This window comes from Penicillium brevicompactum, assembly GCF_028827555.1.
Source record: "Penicillium brevicompactum strain IBT 35665 chromosome Unknown utg000002l_segment0_segment0, whole genome shotgun sequence".
Taxonomy (NCBI): Eukaryota; Fungi; Ascomycota; class Eurotiomycetes; order Eurotiales; family Aspergillaceae; genus Penicillium; species Penicillium brevicompactum.
The window spans coordinates 2,522,230-2,549,009 of record NW_026623205.1 but is presented as its reverse complement, the minus strand read 5'-3'; the positions used below and the strand labels follow the sequence as shown (position 1 = coordinate 2,549,009).

The 26,780-nt window shown below is 51.1% G+C and overlaps 11 protein-coding genes across 11 annotated transcripts; 5 read left to right on the top strand and 6 right to left on the bottom strand.

Moving 5' to 3' along the window:
- Positions 1 to 501: 501 nt before the first annotated feature.
- Positions 502 to 1,669, bottom strand: sonA (putative nuclear pore complex protein (SonA); the record flags this gene model as incomplete). Its single annotated transcript, XM_056952929.1, has 2 exons — positions 502 to 1,332; positions 1,409 to 1,669. 2 exons carry the CDS (start codon positions 1,667 to 1,669, stop codon positions 502 to 504), a joined length of 1,092 nt encoding a protein of 363 aa, XP_056814621.1.
- A 1,844-nt stretch (positions 1,670 to 3,513) lies between these two features.
- Positions 3,514 to 4,205, top strand: N7506_003633 (uncharacterized protein; the record flags this gene model as incomplete). Its single annotated transcript, XM_056952928.1, has 3 exons — positions 3,514 to 3,764; positions 3,820 to 4,003; positions 4,056 to 4,205. The coding sequence occupies 3 exons, from the start codon at positions 3,514 to 3,516 to the stop codon at positions 4,203 to 4,205; spliced, it is 585 nt and encodes a 194-aa protein (XP_056814620.1).
- Positions 4,206 to 5,569: 1,364 nt separating this feature from the next.
- Positions 5,570 to 10,443, bottom strand: rgsC (putative intermediate filament protein (Mdm1); the record flags this gene model as incomplete). The annotated part of the gene is made up of 4 exons (XM_056952927.1): positions 5,570 to 6,456; positions 6,749 to 7,498; positions 7,560 to 7,745; positions 7,800 to 10,443. The coding sequence occupies 4 exons, from the start codon at positions 10,441 to 10,443 to the stop codon at positions 5,570 to 5,572; spliced, it is 4,467 nt and encodes a 1,488-aa protein (XP_056814619.1).
- A 336-nt stretch (positions 10,444 to 10,779) lies between these two features.
- Positions 10,780 to 11,592, top strand: N7506_003631 (bifunctional phosphatidyl-N-methylethanolamine N-methyltransferase/phosphatidyl-N-dimethylethanolamine N-methyltransferase; the record flags this gene model as incomplete). The annotated part of the gene is made up of 5 exons (XM_056952926.1): positions 10,780 to 10,828; positions 10,883 to 10,922; positions 10,992 to 11,008; positions 11,061 to 11,487; positions 11,535 to 11,592. 5 exons carry the CDS (start codon positions 10,780 to 10,782, stop codon positions 11,590 to 11,592), a joined length of 591 nt encoding a protein of 196 aa, XP_056814618.1.
- A 664-nt stretch (positions 11,593 to 12,256) lies between these two features.
- On the bottom strand, positions 12,257 to 13,193 carry N7506_003630 (alpha/beta hydrolase; the record flags this gene model as incomplete). Its single annotated transcript, XM_056952925.1, has 2 exons — positions 12,257 to 12,603; positions 12,653 to 13,193. 2 exons carry the CDS (start codon positions 13,191 to 13,193, stop codon positions 12,257 to 12,259), a joined length of 888 nt encoding a protein of 295 aa, XP_056814617.1.
- A 298-nt stretch (positions 13,194 to 13,491) lies between these two features.
- On the bottom strand, positions 13,492 to 15,112 carry N7506_003629 (RXT2 domain-containing protein; the record flags this gene model as incomplete). The annotated part of the gene is made up of 5 exons (XM_056952924.1): positions 13,492 to 13,790; positions 13,831 to 14,583; positions 14,637 to 14,790; positions 14,856 to 14,977; positions 15,040 to 15,112. The coding sequence occupies 5 exons, from the start codon at positions 15,110 to 15,112 to the stop codon at positions 13,492 to 13,494; spliced, it is 1,401 nt and encodes a 466-aa protein (XP_056814616.1).
- A 326-nt stretch (positions 15,113 to 15,438) lies between these two features.
- On the bottom strand, positions 15,439 to 19,164 carry N7506_003628 (uncharacterized protein; the record flags this gene model as incomplete). The annotated part of the gene is made up of 4 exons (XM_056952923.1): positions 15,439 to 17,174; positions 17,231 to 17,344; positions 17,398 to 19,006; positions 19,084 to 19,164. 4 exons carry the CDS (start codon positions 19,162 to 19,164, stop codon positions 15,439 to 15,441), a joined length of 3,540 nt encoding a protein of 1,179 aa, XP_056814615.1.
- A 56-nt stretch (positions 19,165 to 19,220) lies between these two features.
- N7506_003627 (uncharacterized protein) lies at positions 19,221 to 19,370 on the bottom strand (the record flags this gene model as incomplete). Its single annotated transcript, XM_056952922.1, has 1 exon — positions 19,221 to 19,370. One exon carries the CDS (start codon positions 19,368 to 19,370, stop codon positions 19,221 to 19,223), a length of 150 nt encoding a protein of 49 aa, XP_056814614.1.
- A 1,237-nt stretch (positions 19,371 to 20,607) lies between these two features.
- On the top strand, positions 20,608 to 23,303 carry N7506_003626 (alpha/beta fold hydrolase; the record flags this gene model as incomplete). The annotated part of the gene is made up of 3 exons (XM_056952921.1): positions 20,608 to 22,659; positions 22,706 to 23,246; positions 23,272 to 23,303. 3 exons carry the CDS (start codon positions 20,608 to 20,610, stop codon positions 23,301 to 23,303), a joined length of 2,625 nt encoding a protein of 874 aa, XP_056814613.1.
- A 698-nt stretch (positions 23,304 to 24,001) lies between these two features.
- On the top strand, positions 24,002 to 24,907 carry N7506_003625 (glutaredoxin; the record flags this gene model as incomplete). The annotated part of the gene is made up of 2 exons (XM_056952920.1): positions 24,002 to 24,530; positions 24,591 to 24,907. The coding sequence occupies 2 exons, from the start codon at positions 24,002 to 24,004 to the stop codon at positions 24,905 to 24,907; spliced, it is 846 nt and encodes a 281-aa protein (XP_056814612.1).
- Positions 24,908 to 25,284: 377 nt separating this feature from the next.
- Positions 25,285 to 26,363, top strand: N7506_003624 (60S ribosomal protein uL6; the record flags this gene model as incomplete). The annotated part of the gene is made up of 4 exons (XM_056952919.1): positions 25,285 to 25,330; positions 25,651 to 25,954; positions 26,051 to 26,228; positions 26,313 to 26,363. 4 exons carry the CDS (start codon positions 25,285 to 25,287, stop codon positions 26,361 to 26,363), a joined length of 579 nt encoding a protein of 192 aa, XP_056814611.1.
- Between the last annotated feature and the right edge of the window lie 417 nt (positions 26,364 to 26,780).

Sequence of the window (26,780 nt, the reverse complement as noted above, 5' to 3'; positions counted from 1 at the left end):
ATATTCGGTCGGACCATGGGGGATATCAAGGAGAGGCGCCTATTCCCAAAACAGGGGGTCCTCCAAAGTGTCCAGTCTGTGGAATTTTTGTGGGTTCTTGGGAGGCATTCAACAGCTGCATTATGAGACATAGCAAGAAGATTTCGTCTACGGACAAGTTTGAATGAAGAATAATTGAGTTTGCCTAAGCTCTCACTGGACGCTGATAACAGACACTTCTACTACTCCTACCTACTACGTCTACTTGGATCAGTTTCTTCCAACAATGCCCACAGTACACCCGTGGATTATAGAAACAGGCCTTGACTCGGCGTTTCCAAGTCTACTTTTACATACGAAAGAGGATACAGCTAGGCTAGAAAAAATCCCATTTGCACTCTTTAATCAATACACGCCGATATGATAAGAAAATTTTCATTACATGCTCGTTGTAGCGATGGGTTAAACTTCAAGCAAGCCCCATCCAAATAAGAAATAACACAAATAACAAGGCTAGACAGATCAGCGCTTCCGCGTGTTGGGCCGGGGCTTCGTCTCCTCCGGACCAATGGGGTGCAACATGACCTTGTTGGTAGTCTGCTGGGTATTGGCAGAGTATCCCTTGCTCCAGTCGTAGCTGACAGAGTAGGCGAAGATGTTTCCGGTACGGTTGAAGGCACTGGTAGTGATGGGGCCTCCGACGGCAGGGTAACCCTTGAGACGGTGCTTGGCGTCCTTATCCCAGAAGTGGAAGGTACCGTCGCTGCCGGCTGTGCTGAAAGTTCCGTGGATGGGGTGGAAGGTGATGGAGTTGACGGAGTAGATGTTGCAGACGTCGCGTTGGCCGGTTGGTGTCTCGCGGTGGCACTTGAAGGAGAAGTTGGAGGCGGAGTCCTTCTCTTCGACGTATTGAATGGCGCAACGACCTTCGACGGAACCGACGGCAAAACCGGAGGCATCGGCAAAGCAGCTGACTACCCGCGTCTGCCACTTGAGGGGGGATTGCATGGTCTTGTAGAACTTGGTCGGCTGGTCCAGGTTGATGATGTTGATGTAGCGATCTGCGGTACCGACGACGAGAAGCTTGTCCTTGACATCCATAGAGTAAATGCGCTCCTGGCACTCCACGCTTGCGATTGGTGTCTGTTGGCGGATATCCCAGTACTTCACCGTCTTGTCCCACGATCCGGTGATCAGCAATGGCGATCCGCCTTGTGAGGGATTGTTAATCATGTGGCAGCTCTTGATGGGCGCGTCGTGTGCGGCAACCTGGACGGCAGTGGTGCCACCGGCTCCGAGATCCAGCATGCGGGCTGCCTTGTCGGCACCGGCACCCACGACCTTGGATCCATCCTAGAAATTGAAAAAAATCGACGTCAGTATCTGGGCACGACGCGACAGCGGTGGTTGAAACGTGATTCAAACTTACCGGAGACCAGCAGCAGCTCAGAACAGGAGCTTCGTGCTCGAAGAGCGCCTTTCCTTCACTTTGTCCCTGGTCGTTGATTTCGTAAATGCGGACTTTCTTATCCCACGAGGCGACGGCCAGGTGATCGCTGACGGGAGAGAAGCTGAGATCAGAGATGGAATCCTCAGGAGGCTGGTTCAGAGCGACATCCTTGGAGATATCGCCGGTGGTGTTGGTCGCAGCTGCCGCAGGCGCGGCCGCGGCGGAGCCGAAAAGTGACATCTGAAGGGGCGCGCGTGTGGCGATGAAGAATGAGGCAGTTGATCCAAGTAAGGTTAAAGATTATCACAGCTCAAGTGGCTTGCAGGAGGGAAGGAAGCCCGAGCTCAATGGAGAAAAGAACGTGTAAGTGAGTCGAGTGACGATTATTGAAGCTCTCGACAGAAACGATGCGCCGGCAAAAAACATCACTCACCGCCTTCATGCATATCAGGTATCAACACACTTTTAGCCTGCCACCCAACTATCCAGTTTCTCTCTTCATTTTCGCTGAATTGCTACAGGTTTCCAATCTTACTGGCTACGGCTTCTTCAAAGTGATCATTTTGTGGAGCTCAGCCTGGTATAGGCAGCCTTGCCGGAGTGCAGTTTCCCGCCCGAAGAGCCTGTCCCGACACGATCTGACTGGCCGAGTCTCCAACTCATGCAGATGGTCGAGGGTTGAAAGGCATTCATCAGCGACCGGCTGTGAAGTCTGTCGGACTCCTTCTTGTGCAGTGCACGCTATTTATTTACACTATACCAACTAGTCAACCTTTGTGTTGCGTGGTCTTGGGTTCAAGTCGATTCGAGGGTTGGCCCGGAACATCGATATGCTCCGGTCTCGCTCGAGTCGAGGTCCCCAATGTCTCACTACTGAATTATGACCACATGTGTTGTATTCAATGTTGAGCCATACAGTAGACTGCACTCCATATCCCCAGGCAACTCCCAGACCACTCCCAGACCACTCCCAGGTTCCAAGTCACTTTCACAACATGTAGCACAGCACGTAATACCACTGATTTTCAGAAGCATCCTTCTCGAATCCCAGGGCTGGAGGAAGCTCTGGAGGACCTTGGGAGAGTATAATGCCGTTCCCTCAGCCAACACGGAATTGCTCTTAATTTACCCATTCTCTCCGCAGTCGTATTGGACCGTGCTGGGTGAACAGGGGATATTACCTGCGACAGGATGGTTATCAGGAAACCACACCAATCAGAGCTTTCGTCAAATTGCCAACATGCAGGAAGATCGCGTGACAAATGAGGATGAGGTGATCGGCACAGTTGTCCGGTCCAGAAGGATTGAGTTTCACAATATTGCGATACGAAGCGACCTTGAAAGGAACACGGGAGGATCTTAGCATTGATTATGCAGAATTTACATGTATCCAATGTGAGAATCCAATAAAGAAATGCCAAGAATGTAAGTGTGGGTGGTATGTTCGGTGGTCAGTTGTAGTGGTGTGATGGACTAGGGTGAATTAGTGACAATGTTATATCTACTCCGTATGAATGTCCATATTAGAATTGGTAGTTTTGAGCTATTGCTATATTTCTGTTGGATAGCCCATGATATTACTACTCTACCCTACTACCATGCCTGGATATAATAGAATAGTCCATTGTACTAAGAATAAGGTCTGCCGATCCGAGAGTGGAGACCAAAATGCGGGGTGCAGCGCTAAGATTGGCTCCGCCGTGATGTTGATGTCAGTGGTGACTTCCGACACTGCCGGGGTATTTAGTGATATAGAAACATAGTAGCAAGAGAGAGAGAGAGAGAGAGAGAGAGTAGAAATAATTACAAGTCATAAAGTAGTAAATACGAAAGTTGAGAGAGAGAGAGAGAGAGAGTAATGTATACGGTGTGTGGAATGTAGTGTGTACTCCCATAGTGAGAGACACATCTGGTACTTCCAGCTCAAAAGGAGAAAGTAGCATGACATCCATGACTGCCACACCCCCGCCCTCTCACAAAGTCACCTGCTTCCCTTTCCCCTCTTTACCTTCATCTCCTGATTCTTTGGTATTTCTTCTCTTCCATCTTTATCCATCTCTGCTAACATCTCAGATCCACTCAACATGTCTGTTCCTTTAACCAAAGTCGATTCTGCCGTCGCTGGCTTGTCCATATCGGATGAAAAGCCAATTGAGATAGACCTCACGCAGGAAAAGAAGGGCAAACGCCAATCATCGGCCGCCGCCCCAGGCGTCTGGTCTATGGCGGACCTGGGTCAGTATCTCTTCCCTCACTACACACACATCATACTAACAGCAGCAGAGAAACAAAAGATCGAAATCACCCTACCTATCGAGACCCAGAAGACTGGGTGGTACGTGAACCATCTCCTCTCTCCTGAAATCCTCACTAATCCACCTTCAATCCAGGAAACTCAACACCTCCCCAAATACCATCGAGGACAAAGACATCCTCAAAATGCTCCTCATCAACCCCCCAGTCAAGAAGATCGACCTCCACTTCCCCCTCGGACTCGAAGTGACCGCCCGGAACTCCAAAGGCGTCACGATCAAGGACGCACTCGATGTGATCTACAAGCAATTCAAGAAGAAGGTCAGTTGCCCTCCCCTGTCCCAAACCAAGATACCTAACGCAACCCCGCTAGGCGGACGACGAGCTCGACAAGCCCTACCTGGCCGGCTTTGAATGGGACAAGGATGAGTGCTGGACCCGCTTGATCGTCCACCAGACAAAGCAAGGCGCACCAGCGCCCCCAAGCAAAAAGTCCAAGAAGAAGGCTAAGGAAGAAGCATAGATGCGTGGTGTTTACATGCCGGCATCGCCATCGCCATCGCCTCGGCGAATTTCTATCTTATGATAATGCTCTGGACTATTGACTCCATATCCGTGATATTCTTCGGATGCTCCCATTCGGCTGCGTTGCGTTTCGTAGAAACCAGTTCAAGACGGCGCGAGGGATATTTTTTCTTTTTACTTATTCGGTCCTTTCAGTTATTTATTTCCCCTTAGGATGACCGCTCACTTATTAGTATTCCCAGTGGAAAGAATCAATTAATTCCCCGGGATCTGCTTGTCTTGTTGCTGCTGTAATTGTATAAGGGTCGCGTGACCGTCGCTTATAGATGCCAAGCAAAGACCGATCAAGCCACAGTGGGTACGCCAAGTCGAAGTAGAAAAGTAGTGGTTTGAGGTGATATCGAGTGTGTCTGGATACTCGAGGTAGAATGGCTTCTCGATATTCAAATGATGTGGGAAGGGTCTGATTCCCTTCGATAATTGTTCTAGAATTCCCCGAATGTAGAACCAGCTCGGTTGAAAGAAGGGCGCATTCATTAATGAAGTCTTGTACATTGCATGTTCTTCTCCCTTATGTGTATAGACCCTAGATTCCACGATTTTCATAGAGTGGCTTATTTGTTAACACGTGTAAAATGTGGATTGATCTTCTATAGTCTATGGATATTCATAAGTTCATCACCTGGACCCGTGAGCTACATCTCACGAAGCAACAAGTTACCGTCTCTGGCATCCCCAAATCTAACTATGCATTCATATATGGAATATCTTGGCTCTACACGAATGACATGGGCCCACTGGGCAGCCAAAGCATAAGGCGTAAGCCTCCACAGACTGCTTGAGTGCCTTGCTTGTCATATGACCAAAAGCAAGCAGGAAGAAAGCAAGCAAGCAAAAAAAGGATAATAAATTCAGCTGGACATCAGGACTAGGATTCGAACCCAGTACTTCGGGAAGGAAACTGACCCAACAGATGGAGAGGATTGGGCCCTTTGGGACTAAGCTGGCGCGAAATCAAGACAAGCGACACCTCACCCAGCTGGTATTTATTATTCCTGGGAGCCCTTATTTGGTCTTTTAACTGACATTTCTGCCCAGTACTTCTGTTTATATGTATTGCTCTAAGCTAAGGATGTACCCTTACTTGGCAACCTGGCTGTTTCTCTTGGCCTTTATAAGCTTACATACATGGCACATATTCATGGAGCATTACTGATAAACGGTGTATACATTATCCTTTCTAATCAGAGACCCTCCATGTCTACCTGGGCACTCAGTAACTAGTCGAGTATATAATATCCTTCGCCTGCAGCAAATCATCCTGCACATCGACCCGTATCATACAGGCCATGTCCCACAACTTCAATCCCACAACGATCCATAACTCCCCTTCTTAACAAAAGCCCGTGGCTCATGACTCGACTCAAGCCCTAACCGCCGATACTCATCCTTGATCTTCTTCACACACTCGACTTCCCCATCCGCCGAGCTTCCAACAATTCCATGCCGCGACCATCCAACAGTAGTCAGAACCATGAGCCCAAAATCCACAATCTTATATCGCTTCAAGTCTTTCTGTACCCACTCGGTAAGCTGCTCGGGTGCCCAGATCATCTCCGTTGCTTGCTGGTAATCGTATTGTTCTGACATCTCGCTGAAGACGAGGGCTTCGAAGATTGTTTCCATGCGGAGGCCGAATGCTTGGAGTAGTGGGCTATCCTGATTGTTTTGGTCAGTATGGAAATAGCTTAATTGGTCAGGGATCATGACGGATCTCACTAAAGTTTCGTAGCGGTAGAAAAGCTGGCCACCGTGCCCCGCACTGCTGCGAAGCAACGATAAGGTAGTCAGTGGAGGTTGCTGGACTAGCATGTATCGCCAGCTTGCTTCGGGTCTCATATAAGCCTCGAATTTCTCAGGGTGTCTGAACATATCGAAGGTGTCATAGGTAAATCTGATGTTGCTTTTGACTTCAGGGGTACTTGAGCTGAATATTGACGGGAAGGCTTCTGCTAGCAGTGGGTTCTGCCATGTTGGCAAATGGGGATTTGTGACTGATTTGAAGCACAGGGCCCATTGGATGGCTGCGGATTCTTGGATGAAGGTTGTCCACGTGCGGCATATGAGCTGGGCTGTTGTGAGGAGGGTGCGGTTGTCGAGTTTGAGGAGGATTAGTTCGAAGATCTCGGGGATCGAGAAGGCTTGGGATTGGGCGGATTCGGTCATGGACTCTTGATGGATTGCGCTTACTTTCGAGGTCGGGCATGTTGGGCGTGTTGGTACACGTGATGGTCTTGGCAATGGCTGAGCTGGGATTGAGACAAGGATTGAGTGGGTGGACTGGTCATATTCTTGAGATTAGGTGGGCTGTGCCTAGATAAGATGAGATATGTACAAGGAGGAAGAAGGCAAAAGGGCGCCGTAGAGATCTTATCGTGATGCATCACACGCAAAGAAAATGAAATTTAATCAATACAATCATGAACATGTCTCACATAGGCCTTCTCATCATGTTGGCTCAACGAGCGCGAGAAGGCATACCGAAAAGGACCAAGAATATCTCATCGATGATGGTAAATATGAGGTGGGTGTTGAGATACTGATTATTGAGCGTCGCAAAGATGCGTCGAGCGGCAGCTTGGGCATTAGCCCTACCAACAACATTACCCGCCAAATCGGGGATGAGAGTAGCCAAGACGACCGTCGCCTCGGCCCGACTGTGGCGACGATCGGCCGCCGATCGAGGAGGCGCCTTGCGGAGGACTCCACCCGGCCACATGACGTCTCGACCAAGCGCGATGTACTTGAGGAGCGAGTCGTCTTGAACAAGGCCGCGAACACCCTCGCGCACCTTGCGCTCGATTGTCCCACCCAAGAGCTGGTGCAGGACAACGACAACAGCTCGGCCACGCAGCCAGTTGTTTCCGCGATTGAGCTCGAATGCCTCGAGAAACAGATCACAGATGGGCTTGATAAAGGGCTCAAGCTCGCGGTCTTCAAAGGCGTTCAGTTCTGCCTCAGCTTCGGCGCTCGTCACTGCATCTTCGGTGGCGAGACTGGAGTCTGGGGTTGCCAAGGTGCCGGCTTGTTGGGTTGCGGCGGAAATGAGATTTTGACCCGCTGTAGACAGTTGGTCCAACACACCGAAGTTGCCGAGGAAGTCATCCATGCCATCTGTGACGGAGTTGTAAATTCGAGTAACCAGGTCTTTAGACTCGAGTTCACTATCCCGAGAATTGTCTTTGTGGGGGGAGGATGGCGCGCTGCGATAGGAATGCTCGTAGATCGCGACTGCGGCAGACATCTGGCAGGGAGAGAAGGTTTCTTAAATAGGCTTCAAGGGCGAGTCGACGCTTGTGAAGGAATTCCTTTTGCAACTTCATGACAACTCGCCGGCGAGGGAACTCCAGGTGGCGGACAGAGGGGTAGCGTTGACGGAGCTTCTGATGGAGATCGTGGAACTCGCTGTAGCGTCGCGCTACAACCCAAGATGCAGCGGGCATCTGTTCTCCCGCCTTCCTTTGAACCTCAACAATATCTATGGGAAGACCTGGTTAGCCTTGTCCGGAGAATGCCTTCGAGCAGTACTTACACATTGCAAATTCGCGGCCATCGTCTTCTTCTTTGCCGACGACGATAGACTTGAGGCTGACTGTGGAACGCCCATAGAGACTGTTGTCGCTTTCTTGAAGAATATACTGTTGCCGCTGCATCTCTTTGCGATGCATTTCACGCTCAATGCTGGCTTTAGATTTGCGCAGAATTCGCAGTTCTGCCGTGTTATTCGTGAGCTCGGCTTTGCGTGTCAACGCCTGGACAACAGCATCCTGGGCTGCAAGCTTGTCAATACCCGCCGACAAAGCCTCAATTGCCTCCGTGAGACCTAAATCGCCGGGCGCAGCTTCGTGCACTTCATCCGCAGGGTCTTTATCATCGGCTCCGTCCGGCTCCTCATATTCATCTTCGATGAACTTCTGCTGGTCGGGGAATAATTCGTCATCGAATACACCGAGCCGGGATCCTTGGCCTACCAGGCCAAGAGATGCGAGACTTTTCTTCGCTTTCTCATTGCCACGATTCTCTGCCTGCGAAGCCTCAGATAAGTTGCGTGTAAGAAGAGGCCGCTCAGGTCCAAACAGTCCAGCAGACTCCGCTTTGGTATCATCAGGTTTGCCGTTCTTGGGCTCGCCAGTAATGATGTCGTTGAGTGCTGCCTCCATCGTTTCGAGGACTTGGCTTTGACTCATATCGTTCTCCCCATTCTGGGAAGTCTTTCCTAAGCTATGGGTTGACGTGGCTAGATTGTCCGTGTCGTACTCGTCGTCGAAAAGGCCAGAGCGTTCGGAATCAATAGATCGTCGTGGAGGGTCGTCATCATCGAAGAGCTTTCCCATAGCTTTGACATCACTCGACGATACTACAGCACGTCGAATATCTTTGGATGGTCTTAGGCCGGGCTGGGAGGATGTGCGTGATAGCAACGGAGGAAGAGGTCTTCTCTCTGTGGGTTCAAATGTGGCTGAAATTGGAGATGACTGGCGAGACGAGTTTTGGATATTGGCGGACGCTTCATCGGACGCGAGGTACTTCCAATAGAGATCGGATTCTTTGAACTTGGGATAGTACTTCTCCTGTAGGTGTTCTAGAATGGCAGACTGAGTGCTCAAAACAACGGTTCGTGCTTTGCGGTATTGCTCTGAGTTTGCACGCTTGCCGGCGCTCAAGAATGTCTTGATAGCCCGGCGAGACTCATCAGAAACTTTCAACTCTGGTTTTGAGAGATATGTCTCGCTGATAAGAGCGATGTCATTCCTGTCCGCTGGCTTCCAGGTGATTGACGCAGACGCAGCCTCATCACCGAAGTCATCCTCGAGGGGATTGCGGAATCCGTCTACCACGATCCAGAACTGAACAAGAGACATGAGCTTCTGACGATCCATGAACTCCATGAAATATGACAATCCCGAGGCACTGTGCATGACTTCAACCAAAGAAGTCTCTCGCGCTGTAGGTCCAATGCTTTCGGGTCGGAGGTCTAAAGATGGAGGCACATGGGGTTCGTCGCCAGTCTTCGCGAGTTTGGCCACTTTCTGGTCCAGAACCCTCTTTCCCGTTTCCAATCGTCGCAAATAGACTTGATCTTGCCCTTCGATCGTGCTCTCCTGCTTCAATTGGCTGGAGACCAGTGCACGGAAACGGCGCGCGTCCGATAGGTTGTTGCATTTTCTGATAGCTCTGACAAAACGCTCAAAGGCACGTTCTGAGTCATTCACCGATAACCGCGGAAATGGCTGTCCGCGTTTGGACTTGGGGGCAGGCGATGCATGCTCGTCCAGTGCAGCACGAAGCTTGCGCACAGTCTTTCTGTCCTGTAGAGCTGTACGGCCGTAGGCTTCCATTGACTGATTCCAGGTGTCTGGATCAGACAATGCATTGACTATTGGAAAAAACACGGCGCATGATATAATCTCACGAATCAAGACTGAAACAATCCGACTGTTCAGCACGCTCTCTGGAAATAGCTGGGGCAATAGCCCGACCGCAAGCTTTCGTAAATATTCTTGTTGCACGGTTCTCTGATCAGATGCAGACAATGCAACAGCAGGATGTAGCCTGCCATCGCGGTACTTCTTCGCGATTGCCAAGTCCAGCTCAGCGGACTCCGTCACATTGCGGTCCAAGTTGCGCCCTCGGACCAGTCGCTCGGCTATATCAAATTCTTTCAGATGCGAGGTCACAATTGGGATTATTCGTGATACCACCAGTGATATCATGTCCTCTGCGATCAACCTGTCCCGTAGGTTTTCGAGAGCAACGCGGATCGTGCGATCGACTTCATTGGCAAAGATTGGACTTGGGCTAATGTTGCGATACCACGAGGAAACAAAATCTCGTATGATCAAGGACAAAAGCTCATCAATGCCCTCTGACACCACAAAAGATTCGGGATAGAGGGGCCGTGCCCGATATCGCGTACTTCGACGCACATTTAGCACTTCCTTGCGCCAATTGTCGGGTTTGATGAAAGCCACGGACACATTTTTGTTGTTTTGCACGTCGTCTTGGTGTCGAATCGTCAATGTAACAAGCCCCAGAAGACCCACCGAGCACAACACGGCGCCCAGCGTCACAGCATATCCTAAATACCGAAGGATCGGCAGCTCACGCACAACCAGACCCCAAGCGATGAAAAGGCCGATACCAGCTAAAGCTAGGTCGCGACGACTAAGGGCCATTCTCCCCGCACTCTTATAAGAGCTCCGCGGCTCATACCGATCACTCCCGAGCACTTGGGAGCGAACACCTCGGCATATGGTCAGATGGGTGATCCGGCTCGGTGAGAGCGGTTTTTGCGATGAGAATGCTATGGCGACAGAAGGCAAGGGAAATTAAAACGAAAAGATCGAAATTCCAAGCTTCCAGCTTCACGCGCGAGAGTTGCGGAAATCATGATCCCGTGACCGCAACGTCACTTGTTTACTTAAGCTGTTGATCCCCCAACGTGTCTGGACTTCTGCACCTTCCCCTCTTCTCCTCTTTCTTTTTACACACTTTTGCTGGGATTTTGCAAGATGGCCTCTCTTACGGACTTCATTGACTTCTCTTCCAAGCCTCTGCTTTGTGAGTTGAGGACCTCTTCGGTTCAACGATTTGCATGTGATTGACTGATCTCAGGGTCTGCTGCGACGATCGCTTTTAACCCGATCTTCTGGAAGTGAGTGTCGATATTGAAATCTCTGCATCGTCTTCTGCTTGAGCCAGAGCTAATTTGAGTCTTGTCTAGTATTGTTGCGCGCGCAGGTTAGCGGACCTACTCGAGGGTGTCGCATTCAGTCTTAGCTAACTGCTGCAGAGTACCGTAGCCACATCCTAACCCGCATCTTCGGAGGCGCCTACAATGGCTGCTACGCACTTGCATTCACGATCTTTTCTCTCGGAATCTTCCGTGACCATGTCTACCAGCTCGCCCTGGCAGACCAGCCCTTCTACGCCCCGGTGCATCAGCCCATCATTGGAGGGATCTTGTTCGCTGTCGGTTCTGTCTTGGTTCTCTCCAGCATGTGGGCCCTCGGTGTGACCGGAACATACCTTGGTGACTACTTCGGTATCCTCATGGACGCTCCTGTCACCGGTTTTCCCTTCAACGTGACTGGCTCGCCTATGTACTGGGGCAGCACTCTCAACTTCCTCGGTGTTGCTTTGTACCACGGCAAGGTTGCCGGCATTCTCCTGACTGCCCAGGTCTTTGTCCTCTACTGGTTTGCTCTCCGCTGGGAAGAGTAAGTTCGCACCTGATAAACAGCAGGATTCAGCTAATTGTCACCAGTCCCTTCACTGCTGAGATCTACGCCAAGCGTGAGCGCCAGCGCGCTAAGAAGCAATAAGCGCTTTGCACTTATAACGGGGTTGTTTGAGACTTTCAACATCTACACTCCGCATGTGACCCAGGAGAGGCTGTCAAGCCGGGTCACTCCGGGCACTATGGTGCCCGCCCAAAAGTGAAGGTCCTCCACACGCCTCCAGCACACCGACGTATCGGGATCCTCAACGATGCTGGAGCTGTAAACGATAAACACTACTTGCCTTTCGCAAGACCCACTCTGATTACCCTTACGCGACCACAAAGACAATCAAACCAACCCATCGCGCCAACCCCGTTGTACAACTACACCAGTAAACTTGACTCGCTTCAAATTGTTGCCGAGGATACGCACGAGACTTTGGGGTCGTTCGCCTGCTCAATGGCGAAAAGAGAAATGTCTGTTGCTAAATTCTGTATCGGTGAACACTAGATGAATGTCGAAGTAATACTATATTCATAATAATGCTGAGTCCCACTACTGCTTGATCTCGCTTGATCTCTGTGCCCTGGTTTACTTTAGCCTTGAGTCGACCCAAAGCTCACCTTGAGCAGAGGCTCTCCAGGGCTATAAAGGCACCAGCTTATAGCATGCTCCAGGGCTGGCGCATCCATGGATCTCATCATGATTTGAGAACTCAGCCCAACTCGGAATCTTCATGGTATATTGTTTCAATCCTTTGATTCGTTTAGACGTCAATTGGAAGATTCGTCTCCAAAAACCCGAGGTATTCTCTAATAGCCCTCTCAAAAGCTTCACCATAGTAAATCTCAAAGTGTCCCACATCACCATGCATCTTAATAACACCCTTCGGCGCAGACTTCGCATACGAAATCGTCGGACCCGGCGGTGCAACAGAATCCCTTCCACAAATCCCAAATAGGATAGGACACTGTACCTTCGAAGCATAACTCCCCGGTCTCAAAAAAGGAAGCCGCATAACCAAACGAGCAGGAACATCCTCCTGGAACGCATACCCATCAGGCACAAGCGGAGGGAAAGTCTTCAATACATCAGGAGCATTCATCAACGCAACTAAGCCCATTAGCACAACTCCAAAGCGAAAGAAACCCTTTTAACTCACCTTCCCCAGGAGCCCCAACAAGTTTAACAGTCGTGTCTCCGAACAAAGTATCCTTCATCCCCGCCCAAATCAACCCCGGCAAAGCCCTAAGTCCAACACACATCGAACTCCTCACGCCATCCGTAAAAGGGCACTGAGAGATAACAGCTCGAATACGATGATCCTCCGCAGCGAGCTGAATAACATGTCCACCGCTAAACGAAGTTCCAAACAGCGCGACACAATCACCATCAACACCTTCCAATTGTCGTGTATAGTCAATGGCCGATTTCCAATCTTCTTGCTGCATCTTCCAATCTACCAGTCCGCGAGGGTGTCCTGCCGTCTCGCCATTGCAGCGATAGTCGAAGACGACGCATGTGTAGCCTGCTTTTTGGAATGAGGTCGCGTAGTTGGATAGTTTGAGTTCTTTTGTTCCGCCTAGGCCGTGGGCGAGGATTATTGCTGATTTGGATTTCGATGGGCTTGGGTAGAGCCAGCTGCTGAGGGGCGCCTGTCCGTGAGAGGTTGGGATTTGAATGTTGATACGGTTGGAGGTCATGGTTATGGTCATGCCCAGGTGATGGGGTACTTGGTTCACAACGCACAGTTTTGTTTGGCTTTATATATATACCATTGCGACAACCTCGGTTTCAACCTGGAAACAGTATGTGATTTCAAAAATGTGGACTCAACTTTGGAAGGTGGAAGTGGAACTGGAACTGGACGCAAAGTTGAGTCGGTTGAGCCGCAATGCATACCGAAAAGGGCATCTCTGTGAAACCTCGGAAAATCCATTGTGTATTATGAGGGTATAGACCACGTTCAACACCGCGCTGATATAAAATAAAAAGAGATCTTTATTGCCGTCTGCCTCTCCCCCTCTTGGCCTGAGTCCGACTCTCATCGACAGTTTCGACTTCATCCTCGTCAGTTCCCTTCTTCAGATCTTCCTCTTCGGCAAGACCCCACTTCTCCCGATCGTACCAATCCTCGCCATCACTCATCTCACCAACATGGCCTTCGGATTTGCACCACTCCAGCACATCGGATTTCATCTGGGCGGCTTTGATGAGCGAATCAAGCATGTGCTCAAACCCGCGCACCGTCTCTTCTTGTTTCTGAATGTATGACCAAAGCAATCGGCGCGTCTCTTCCGCTTCGGCGGGCGGTAGGCCAAAGTTGGCATCTGGTCGAACGTTGTCCGGAATCAAGAAGAGAGGATGTGGGGTGGGCAGGGTTGATGTCGTATCTGCGGAGGGAAACGGGGGACCCATCGGGTCCAGCGTTCGCCTGGGCGCGTGTTGTCATTCGCCGGAGCGGCTCCGGGGATGAATCGTCATGCATTTCTTGGTCTTCTCCATCAATTTCGGGCTCGCCGTCTTTAGAAGTGTCCATGTCGTGTTTTTCATTATCAGCCTTGGCTTGGTCGTTCTCTTGTGGATCGTTGTGGGGTGGCAAATCTTTGACTGTGGCATCGGTCTCTTCTGACTTCAACTGCGGGTCGGGTTTAGTAGCTTCTGCATCTGGCATCTCAGCCATTTCCACGTCATTCGTTGACTGAAGCGGTTGTGCTTCGCCCTGGGTCGTTGTAACTGAAGACTCTTCTGGCAATATGCCATGCGGGGCACCGGTCTCAGTAGCGGAGGGGGTACTTGGTCCACTGAGGCCCTGTTGACCGTGACCAGTCGAGACGCTCGGATCATTGCTAATGATCCTAGGCTCAAAGATCCAGCGATCATCAGGCCCTTCCATCACATTGCACGGCATCCACCCACCATCCCCAAGGAAATTCCTGTGCAGATTCCTCGCCCGCCAAAGCAAAGCCCGTTCCTGACGAAGCTTGAAATCAACCGCTTGAGTCATCTGCTCCAGTGCTTGTGAAGTGTACGGTTGCGACATAGACGGGTGCGTAGGAAGTTCGGAGGGATGTTTCAGGGGACACAATAGCGCTAGAAGTAAATCAGTAAAGCATCCTCATGAAATCAAGAAAAAGCATCCTTACTCTCAAGCGCAATCCCCGAAAACGGGTTCTCTTCCGCAGCCGCAGCATCAGCCTCGGAATCTTCATCCTCCTCATCAAGCTCGTCACCCTCAGAATCATAGCGAGGAGGATTCGCCTGCAAGATATGCCGCGTGTACCCAGCATGTTCAACTTTCTGAATCACAACAACCGTCAGCTTTCAAATTTCGAGCCAAGTCTTCGCCCCGGTCAGGAACATACCTGTTTATAGAAATTTTCGCCATTGATATATCCCAAAGCACCCTCACTCACGAACTTGGCATTGGCATGCATTTTGTTACCGCGGTTTGTCGGCGCCATGATCGGTTCGTCTGGGCCGTTGTCTGTAAAAGCGTCAACATGGACTTTTACAATGAATCCAACCGTCATTAAGATGACAACATACCCTCTCGTTCTCTGCGCAAGGCTCTTTTCATGCCCGTGATTGTGTCGGCGATTAACGCCGCTTGCGCCGCCATGATTTCGGTTTAACCGTCGGGAAACACGGCGCGTTGGAGGGGTTGGAGGAGAGGTCGAGAGTGCGGATCCCGCAAGATTCGAGCGGTGGTTGAGCGGTAGTTCCGTCGTCACTCTCTGCTGTTACAAAACAAGACTGGCAGATTCAAGACAGGAAAGCTGTAATTGCTTTGGAAACGAAGCTCTCTGACGGCAAGACGGAAGGCCGAGATCGCCGCTAGTCCGGATTTGGCAGGTAATGATAAGCGCTACACGTGACTTTCTATACAATTGCCCGGCTGGAGAAACCAGAGATCATTATTTCGCTTACATTCATCTACATGCAAAATCAATCGTCCGCGTCAACCCAGACCAAAATACCCTTCTTGTCAGACCGTATATCGCCTGTTGGGAGGACGCGCAGGTTCTTGTTGAAGTAGGTATCGATAACCACCAATTGTGGCTGTATCCACAAACCGCGCTTCGCAGCGAATAGGTTGAATTTCACAGTGTGTCGACTCAACGGCATGACCTGCACGGCTGTAGTCTTGGGACCACTGAAAGCGAAATGCTCGCTGGCTTCCATGACCAAGTTGAACGTGAGGAAGTGGGTGGATGAGTTCTCTATCACGTATTCCATATGAATGAGACCGGCCATGGTTGTTGAAGGGGTCGCCGAGGCAAGAACACGAGGTTCGCCCATTGGCACGACGAAGCGGGGTATTTCAAGAATGGAAGTGGTGGTGTTTTCGATGGAATCAGATTGACGGTGCCATTGAATTTCCAATACGGAGCTCAGTGCTGTTGGACGGCGATCTCCAAGCACCGATTTCTGGACATCAATACAGAAGTTTGACTCGCGTAGCTCTTCCGGTGAGAGCAGGGCTGTTTGAGGGCTGATGAGCTCTTCGGAGCCAACGTTGCAGATAGCACCGCCATTCGCCTCGAGGAGGACAAGCGACATCTTGTCGACTATCAATGGCTCCAGTGCAAAGGAAACAACTTTGGAATTTAGAGACCATTTTTGGAATAGGCCGCCTGGTGTAGAGCCCTCGAGCAGGGCATCATCGACGGCGAAGAAATTAGGCCACGGCTGAGGGTGGATGGCTGGTAGGAATTCATAGTTTGCTTCGAATGGCCGGACGAAGGCTAATTCCACGGCGATGTTCTTCATGATTGGGGTTTGGGTGTCGGACACCAGGTGGTATACAGCAGAGACCTCCAACGTGAAATCCGTCGACTCTTCGGTGTCAGTAAGGACGATTTCGAGTGTCTTTTCAGAAGACCGTTCCATGACGCCCACTGATCGCTTCAAGAAGTGCGATGGGCCCTCCGTCGGTGTGCTAGCGCCAGATTCATTACCTTCGGTGCTGTCGCTATCTGGCCAATGGATTTGGGCAGTAGGCTCAGGGCCAAAGAGCCTGATTTCGGTCGTCACCTCAGCAGCTTCGTCCTCTTCATTGTGAATGCCAATTTTCAGGGTCACCCTCTCATTGTTGTAGTAGGTTTCCTTCAAATTGGGGGTCGTAAGGCGGATCTTGGGAGGCTTGGGCATCACCTTGCACTTGCCGGTATCACGATCCTTTCCAATCCTTCTACGAGTGATGCCCTTTTGTGACTGCTGCCACCAGAACGATTCGCGCTGGTCGGGCTCCGTGATTGCGTAGCCAAGATCGAATTGCTCTTCTTCGATAAGCAGTGTGATCGAAGCAACCTGGGCTTCGCCAGCTTCGCGGGGGATGCAGGTGAGGTTGAAAACCTTGGTCTGGGAGGGTCCCAGGGTCAGGTCTGCTATTCCCACCAGCGTGGCGAGTCCTCCAGTTGGAGAGGTAAGCGTGCCATCGACTGGACTGCTCGGCTCACGGAGGGGGATGGTCGAGATGCAACAAGATGTAGCAATGTCAGCTTCCTCGCTGTGGTCAGACTGAAGTTTGACTGGTCTAAGACATCCCTCGAACACCAGCTTGACCTCGCAAAGGCGAATAGGCGCTGAGTTTATCTGTGCGGAGGAAGAAATGGCGAGTTGGGCCTGAAGTGGTTCGCCAACATTGCCCTTTGACTTCTCGAAAACCACAGACGCGTTCACTAATGATAAGTGACAAGTTAGCGTTGTAAATTGTATGTGGGATGTCTTAACTTACAACTTGTCATGACATCCTCAGCACGCAGGATGAGAGATGGCTTGGGTTTTTCCAAAGGCAAACCCTCCAGACTCCTGTGAATGTCATAATGCCAACCAGGCCGCGGTTTGAAAGCTGCTAGAGATTAGCAAATGGGCAAAAGAAGACCGTCGGATTTAGTCGCTTACCGTTGTTCAGTAGCTCCCAATCCACTCGTAGAACCGTTTCGCTATCCTGCACCTTTAAGGCGGATTCCCTAAGAGCCCATCCGAACTTGACCATCAGGTGCCACCATCCGGACCTACGCCAGCTAAGCTTCGGCCACAGAGGTTTGAGTAGGGCATGGGCCTCAGACCACGCACCGACACGCATATATTCCTCAGCCGCCTCAAGACTCAGGCTCTCAACTTTCCGTGTCTGGTGATGATTTCCGAATTCCAAAAGCGCTGCCTTCAAAGCACTCAATATCAAAGCAGAATGATCGAAACCAGTTCGTCCGTCTTGTGGTGCTTCGTCGTAAGTGTCCGGGACAAGATATGTATCGTACAGATGAGATTTGCTGGCGAGTTGCGACGTCGGTGATTGCTTAGGGGGCATACGGTCTTCATCAGGGATCTCAAGAGCAAGCGCTCTTCGGATCATGGTGTGTTTCGCTGAGCGATGTAGCCAGTAACCCTCGTGGTGCATCTGGTCCCAAGGCTTGACACGCTCACCAGTGGGGATAGACTTCTCCGGTGGCGCAAATAGCTCCCTGGGCTCTTCAGGCGAGATTTCACCGGAGAAAGACGGAATTTCTGCGCGGCGAATGAGTTGCGCCATGATCATCGACCATCTTGCTTCCCACGCCTCCCACCCGTAGTGCTTGCTGCCTTTGCCTCTGCGATTGACGATATCCCTTACCCGGATTCTATGATCAGTCCAGAGCCGCGTTGCAGCAGTCGTCTGGCCCGTCCACAGAAGACAGCGCATGATACGAATCGCCAGGGCGTCAGCTAAAAGACGCGCATCGTTAAAGCGTGGGTTCCACCCGGCGATGATCTCAAAGACTTCATGCCCGAACAATGTGTCGTATGCACTCTCATAGTTCCGGCACGCTGCATCCATCTCTTGGCGGAACTCAGCGAAAATACCAAGTTTGAATTCATATCGGACGTTCCACCCTTGGGACGACAATGTCTGTGAGGTCCCCGTAGTTGGCGGTGCAGTCGGGGGAGGGATGCTTCCTCTGTTCCTTTTGCGCCTGGCATGTTTGGACAGATCCCGATAGTATTCGACCACCGAAGGTTGTAATAGTGAGAAGAGCGACTTGACAAAGTCTTGCAATTCCGATGAAGTCGCATCAGGTGGGATCACGAAGATGGATTTAGGGTCGAGATTCGTCGCTCGTCGAATGCCTGCAACGCGATCATCGATCTCGCCTTCGTATCCGCTATCTTCTCCGTCCTCGGATATCAGAACCACCACGAACCGCGTCTTATACCCGGACGCTTGCCATTCCTGTTTCAGGCTGTTGATCTCGATTTTGAGTTGATTGTCTCGCAGAGAGTTCATGTTCGGGTCGAGTGAGAATGGGAAGAAGTTGAGCACCGCCGCAGGAACCAGGTCCTGGTGTTTGGATGCCCATAGAGGGGTGAGCAGGCCATCTGGGAAAGTCGGGGAACCCGGTGTCAACGGTGATATTGGGGAGTGTAGGACGTAGTGTGTAGTCGAATCCGGGGTTGCTTTCTCTTTATCGCCTGGGCTGTTGGGAGGTGAGGGTATAGGAGGGTCCGCTTTGCGGGGTGGGAGTCTGCATGACTGTCCCGTAGATCATTAGAAAGTTGTCCGTGATGCTGTGGGCCCGACAGGGTTCAAACAGCAGGGGATGGACCTACCCGGCCTGAGCTCTTAATCCGATAGCCGATGTTTGCAGTTGCAGTATTCCCGGAGACGTTCACTCTGGATTTCCATGGCATGTGAGTGCCATCTTCTTGGAGGAACAAGCTCCGCAGCTCCTCGGCGACCCCTCCGCTCAGAGGGGGAAGTCGGAGAAGATATGAGTCCCCTTTTCTGCTAGTAGGGGATAGCCGGAGCTCGCTTCGGTATCATCGCCTGCCTCTAATCCTGAGAGTAGGACCAGAGGCAGGTTGTGATTGACGTAGTCTTCGGGGTAAGCTTCCATTGCGGGCAATGGGTAGTTTGTGAGGCGGTCACCGCATGTCTCGAGGAGCCAATGTGCGGGGGATTCAGGCGAAAAGCATGGGATTGCGGGTTAATTCCCTAGCCTAGAGGTAAAAGCGAGAGACTTGACTATTGACAATGTCCAAGTGGTGCCCAGGTGTTTGGATAGGACACCGGGATACTGCCGGGCGGTCAGGGATGTTTATTCTCGAGGAGCCTTGGAGGTGGAAGTATACGAGGGACGGTATGGAAGACTTGACACCTCATTCTAACTCGAGAGATGCTGGATTTTGTAATATATTTTTAGGTAATTTCTGGTTTTTTTGGTCTTGAATTGACCTGTACCACACAATGAGTATGATTTGTGCTCAAGCAATATATTAGTTCCGACTCTACGGTCCGCGGGTATATAGTGCAGTTATATATTGTTCACCAGCTGAAGATGCATAAAATTCACAATGTTCACCCTCAGCCCTAATTCAAAATCCTCCGACCTGCACAATGACAATGTCTTCATATGTCTGAATCATACCTGTGACCTCGAATATGAGATTGCCGATCCTCATATGTGCCAAACCCATAAAGGGGCGATTGACGCCCTGGAGTCGCACTCGAACAAGAATTTGTAAATCCACGTGGAGTCTCTCAAATATCTGAAACCCTGACAGGTCTAGATCAGGGTAGTAAATAAAGAAGCTATCCCTTGATATAGTGGGGACAGTGTTTGAGGTATATGAATATCATGTATAAGAATATCATAGTACGAAGTACTCCGTATGAAGTATGAAGTACGGAGTATATAGATGGACAACCGTGGAACACTAGAAATGCCACCGAATTAAGCGCACATAAGCTAGATCGGTGCAATGCACACGTATGGATCTCAGGAACGGGACGTGAGTGGAAAAGTGGGAAATTAAGATCCATTTGGTGGAGTCTTGTCACGAACGCTAATCGCCCATCGCGAGAAAATTAAGAGACGCCCCTACCCCTCGATCGAACCTGTCGACTTTCATATCTCTCTTCCCTTTTCCTTTCTTTTTCCTCATTAGCTATATCATCGGATATCTACCGAAAACCTTCTTTAAACCTCGATTCTACGCCTCTACGGATCACTCCGTACTTTCTACTGTTATCGCGCGACTGTAAGGGGTTAGGAACATTGGCAGTAGATCATGCGCCCTGCGCCTGTTCTTGTGTTTGGGAGATACCCCTAGGCCTCGGGACTATTGAACGCCATGCGTTTGAACGAGAACTCGGCCCCCGTGCAAGCGGAATCCGCGCTGCTCAGTCGCCGACGCCGCCGTAAATCAATGCCCTCGCGCAACGGAGACCCAACCTCCCCCGAAGTCATTTCCTCTCTGATTTCCTCTCTCTCCGCCATATCGGTGCCTCTGAACTCGCACTTTGATACCGTCCCGAAGATCGACACCGATTCGGACCCTGGTCTGCCAGAAGTACCGCATACCGCCCCGGTCTACTCCATCCCCCCGTCCGAACAACATGGCGTTGGGATGAGCTACGGCGCATACAAACCTACTACGGAGTCGCCCGAACCCCCCGCTCCCTTCTTGCACCCCGATGATGCTGCCTCGTCGCCTGTCATCCGTATGGCCAGGGCGCCTCCCTCACCCAAATCTCCTCGATCTCCAAGATTCAAACCATTCAAATCCGACTCAACCCGTCCCGCGTCCAGGGATTCATTCGCGTCTACTATAGCCCCCGAACCGTCTTCGTTCGGGACAATCAGCACAGAACCCGGTCCCCGGTTGTCGGCGGCCCCCAGTATAGTATCAAATAGTTCAGGGCGCGCGCGGAGCTTGAAGGGTCAATTTGGGTTGCTGAAGAAATCGTCCTCGCGCGAGTTCTCCTCTGAGAAAGATCCGCAAATAGAGCGCCTGCGAAAGACTATCAGCCATAACGACGGGTTGCGACATAATATCCCACGCAGTCGAGCGAGTTTGCGCTCACTGCATTCAATGGCGGAAGTAAATGAGGACTCGCGTGCCGCGGACCTCAAGGAAGATCCAATTGAAGAGAGAGCCCGCACTCCACCGGTTCACGACCTTCAATCACTCCACACCCCGGATAATGGCAGCCCCGGTGGGATCGGCAGTGGGAGGTTCATCCCCACCCGAGATTCATCTCTACGACACCGACACAGCCAGTCTCCGAAGAAGCACAAATCTACTCGCCACAGTCGATATCCTTCAACAGCGAGCAAGGAATCCGCCGCGGCAAACGGGCTGCCTGGAACGAGCAACGATGCTGAGCAGGTTACGAGACGAATTCAACAGTTGAAAGATCAACAGCAGAAGATCAAAACCGAATTGGAGGTCGACAATAGTCCCGAAAGCTCGACCAAGACTTCTCCGGCGAAACCAGTCAAGCCGAAAGCTTCGAAAGCTTCGCGCGTGCTAGGCCACGATGTCAACCAAGCTACCATCCATGACGGACCCGCTCGTGAGCATCCTCCGCTAAATGAAAGCGCGCCATCGCCATCGGTGATGACAGGCAAGAACCGTGGATCTCGACCAGGCCCGCCTGTCTCGTCCAAGTCAACCAACTTGCCTCCATTGTTGTCGAAAATGTCCGCAGAGAGGCCGGATTCCGAGAGGGCTCGATATAGAAGATCTCTCGAGCCAATCGCCCCACATCAACATCGTCGCACTCCATCTGGTCACCTGTCGCATGTCTCACATGCGTCGAATGGTCGTCCGTCGTTCAGCACCGAGCGACCATCCAGCGCAGATTCAATCGATCTTGCAGTTGACGACTACATGTTCTCTCCGAAATTGACCCAGAGAGTGATTCACCCGACCAGTGGCCGCACCATTGCGTTTTCCGAGGTCGGTGACCCCAAAGGCCATGTCGTACTTTGTTGTGTCGGCATGGGCCTTACTCGGTATCTCATGGCATTCTACGACGAACTGGCCCGAACCCTCAATCTCCGCCTGGTGACACTGGATCGCCCCGGCGTCGGCGAGAGTGGCCCGCACCAAGTAGACGAGCCCAACACCCCTCTCAGCTGGCCAGATGATGTCGCCATCGTATGCAACCACCTACGAGTCACCAAATTCTCCATTCTTGCCCACTCCGCCGGAGCAATCTACGCTCTCGCAACAGCTCTCCGCATCCCCCAGCATATCCGCGGCCGCATCCACCTTCTAGCCCCCTGGATCCCACCCTCCCAACTCTCAACCCTCGGCTCTCAAAAGGATCCCGCCCCCACAAACGCAGTCCCATATACCCAAAAGATCCTCCGCGCTCTCCCAACCTCCCTCCTAAAAGTCGCCAACTCAAGCTTCATGACCGCAACCAGCGCCAGCCTCACAGCTAGCCTCCCCAAGTCTTCCCGCCGCAAACGCAAAACCGCAAAAGAAGCCCACAACCCCATCGTCCCACCAATCCCCCCCAATCCCCACAAACTTCCACCAAGAAGAAACCGTCACCGATATCAAATCCCCAATGATATCCGCCCACCGCAAAAGCGACACCACCCTCGCCTTGCGCGCCAAGTCCTCCGAAGACGAAATCGAGCGCAAACGCGACTACGATACCCGTCTCACGTACAAAATCTGGGAACGCGCAACTACAAACGCAAACCCATCCGTCGATCTACTCATCTGTCTCGAGCGCCGACAGACGATCGGATTCCGATACGTGGATATCACGCGCGCGGTCGTCATTCACCACGGTCGCAAGGATCCGCGCGTGCCCGTGGAAAACGTGCAGTGGCTCGGTAAAACGATGCGGAGGTGCGAGGTGCGGATTCTCGAAGGCGAGGGTCATGGGCTTATGGCGTCGGCTGGCGTTATGGGGAATGTGTTGACGGAGATTGCGAAGGAGTGGGAGGATTGGACGATTCTCGTTCAAGGTAAGCGACGTACTAATCATGCAAGACCTGGATTGTCGGTTCAGACTTGATATTTGATACTTGATGTTGCCCTGGTGGCGCTGAGTGTCTTTACCCTCCCTTTGGACTGCAACTGGCTTGCGCTGTCTGGATTTCATATTCCCTTTTTATTACTTATTACACCCCGGGCCTGTCTTAATTCATGGCGTGTCCATGTCCTGTCTATGATTGGCTGGCTTTCCATGTTTGGCTTGCATCTGAACAAAAACACTTTGTCTGATTTTAGCATAATACCCAGTCATGTGTACTTAATCTATCCTTCGTTATACCAATTAATGTCTGTCAATATAATTGGAGCCTTTCAATGTTGGAAACTGTACCGCGAAGGCCTAGGTAATGTCATTCCAAGGTTCTTGATCTTCGGAGCTATGCAAGTACATAGTTCTGACAGTTATATATCTGCCAAGAGCGCTTAGACCACAGGCAAAAATCAGGGATAATCATTAATCTTGTCTTTACACCCCACTTCTCCTGAATCTCCAAGCTCAGCATCTGTTTTCTATTCCAATTCCAATAATTGATAACTTCACTTGTTCTAAAACCCATCGTATATAGGATCCGAACATTGTCCCAGTAGAGCCGCATCATAGCCAGCGGCGGACCGATTTCTTGGCAGACCCCATCACGTTGTCGCGTGTGCCCGCTCGGACTCTCCAGGGCTGCCCCGACATATCCAAGTCGACTCCTCTACAATATACGAACATCCAAGCCTCACAATGCTTTCTCAACGGCGACTACGGCTGCTAGTCATTGCAGTCGTGGCATTTCTGTTCATGTCGTTTTACTATTCTGTGCGTCACCGATCGAGCGCCCCAAACACCAACATTACGTCGAACGCTAACACAATCCAGGGCGAAGCCAGCAAAATCCAGAACCAGAAATTCTACCGCTCTACACTCGATGCGATGAAATCGAAAGAAGCCAACCATGCCAAGACACAAGAAAAGATTCAAAATGCCATGCATGCACCAGGAAACTCCCCTGGCACTGGCGCCGGCGCCGGCGCCAGAAGCGACGCAGAAGCGCAGAAACCCGCTATTCCCAAAGCGAACGAAGACACAGAGGAGATTCCGATCGCGGGACGGACGAAGATGACAGTTCCCAAGAAGCAGGATACAAACGTCAACGCGAAGGAAGCGCAAGTCGCAAGCGAACAGAGCGAAGAAGAGAAAGAGCGCGAAATCAAGGAGAAGAAAGAGGCCGAAGCAAAGAGCGAATTGAATGATATTCTCAAGAGAGCTCCTGGTATGTAGCCCACCCCCTGCGCTATGGATTTGATCACCGCTGACGAAGACGTAAACACAGTTATTGTCTTTTCCAAGTCTTACTGCCCTCACAGCAAGAGAGCTAAGAATATTCTGCTGGGACACTACGCGATCAAGCCTGAGCCGTTTGTTGTGGAGTTGGATTTGCATCCGCTTGGTCCGTTTTTGCAGGCTTTGTTGGGTCAGAAGACTGGGCGTCGGACGGTGCCGAATGTTTTGGTGAGTGGGAAGAGTATTGGTGGGGGAGACGATATTGCGGCTTTGGATCAGAGCGACGAGCTGGCTTCGACGCTGAGATCATTGGGTGGGAAGTGGATTGTGGAAGTTGAGCATTTGGAGGTTGAGAAGGGGCTGTGAATGAGTATGTGTAGAGCACTTTTTTTTAATTCACCTATGGGCAAGGGGCCCATTCAAAGTGTTGTACATAAGAGAGAAATCATCACGCAAAGACATGCAAGTAGGCAGAACTTGGACCAGAGTGATCTGAATTCTGCAAGTATTGGTACCTGCTTTACAATACTAGGATGGTGGTAGATTATGTACTGGTACTAGACCAGATAAGACGATAAGGAGATAAAGAACCCTAATCAAAAGCGGTCAGCCCAAAGTGGCCCTAAGCGACGCACAATCCCGTGACTTGTTCAATTTCGCTCCACCACCAAGTCCATTCCGAATTTTGAACCTCCCCGACATCGACAACCACACCCCCGGCTAACACCAACAGTCACGTCAAGATGCGGTACATTCACTCCGAGGAACGGTTGCCCATTCTGGACAATGGTGAGCGCCCTCTTTTTTCTATTATTTTCCATTGCTCGTTGGAATTCTGGAGGAGAAGCCGGTCGCACACAATATTGGAACCCGATGAACGCACAATGAACTCTCGCAACGCAACGACACGATTCTCAGCACCGCAAACACACCCACCCCAGCAATCTACGACCAGAGTCAGGAGGAAAAAATTCATTGTGTGGGACCGGCGACTCGCACCAGAAATTCTCGATGCGAATTCGTGAACAGCAGATTCAGCCTTGAATTTCGCATTCAATTGCAACACTTCACCTTTCAATTCCAATACTAACCACCGTTTCCCTCCACAGTGAAGGTCCACATTAAGTCCCGCATCGTGACCGTCGAGGGTCCCCGCGGCAAGCTCGTCAAGGACCTGTCCCACATCGCCGTCACCTTCGGCCGCCCCGAGAAGGATGTCATCTCCATCGAGCTCCACCACGGTGCTCGCAAGGGTGTTGCTACTCTCCGCACCGTCCGCACCATCATCAACAACCTCATGATCGGTGTCACCCGTGGATTCAAGTACAAGATGCGTTACGTCTACGCCCATTTCCCCATCAACGTCAACATCGAGCCCAACCACGAGACCGGCCGTGCCGCCGTTGAGATCCGGTATGATTCTGATTCTGACTCTTTTGGAGCTGTGCATTTCGCGACGAGAAATGTGCCGTGAATACTGGATCTTTATACTAACATTGTTGTTTTCAGTAACTTCCTCGGTGAGAAGTACGTCCGCCGCGTGACTGCCCAGCCCGATGTCGAGATCGTTCCCTCTCCCAACGTTAAGGATGAGCTCATCCTTACCGGTAACTCCCTCGAGGGTGTCTCCCAGAGCGCCGCCGACATCCAGCAGATCTGCCGTGTTCGCAACAAGGATATCCGTAAGGTGAGTTATTATCGCGCACTATTCTACGAATCCAGTGGAATGCACTCCTGTTGAAAACTGTACGGTAATACTAACGATTCCCAGTTCTTGGACGGTCTGTACGTGTCGGAGCGGGGCAACATCATTGAAGAGTAAATGTGACTCTGGTGTCCGGGAGAGGTTTCTTTAATTTCGCCTACTTTTGCATATAGGGAAGCAAAGCGAAATGTCAAAAACAAAACGACCCTTTTGAAATTCAATTCCCTTACGCGAAAATGTCCTATATGTGTAGAAATGCGCCCGTGGCAATTCCATTCAATTCTTTTTCACTTTCCATCTTGTGTAGGCAAGTTAAGGGTAGTGTTTAGTGGAAAGAATGTATGGATGTATGAGATGCCGACGTAGCTTCGGGACCTGCTGTGAAGATCCGGGGAGAATTGGGGGTCGAGCCTGGGGCAGCCACCTGACAACTTCACCTCACAACCTATCTCATCACTTCATTTTGATCTATACACACTCGTCGCCTATCTACGCAATTCAATCCAGTTCCCCCTTTAAACTCGAAAGAAGAAC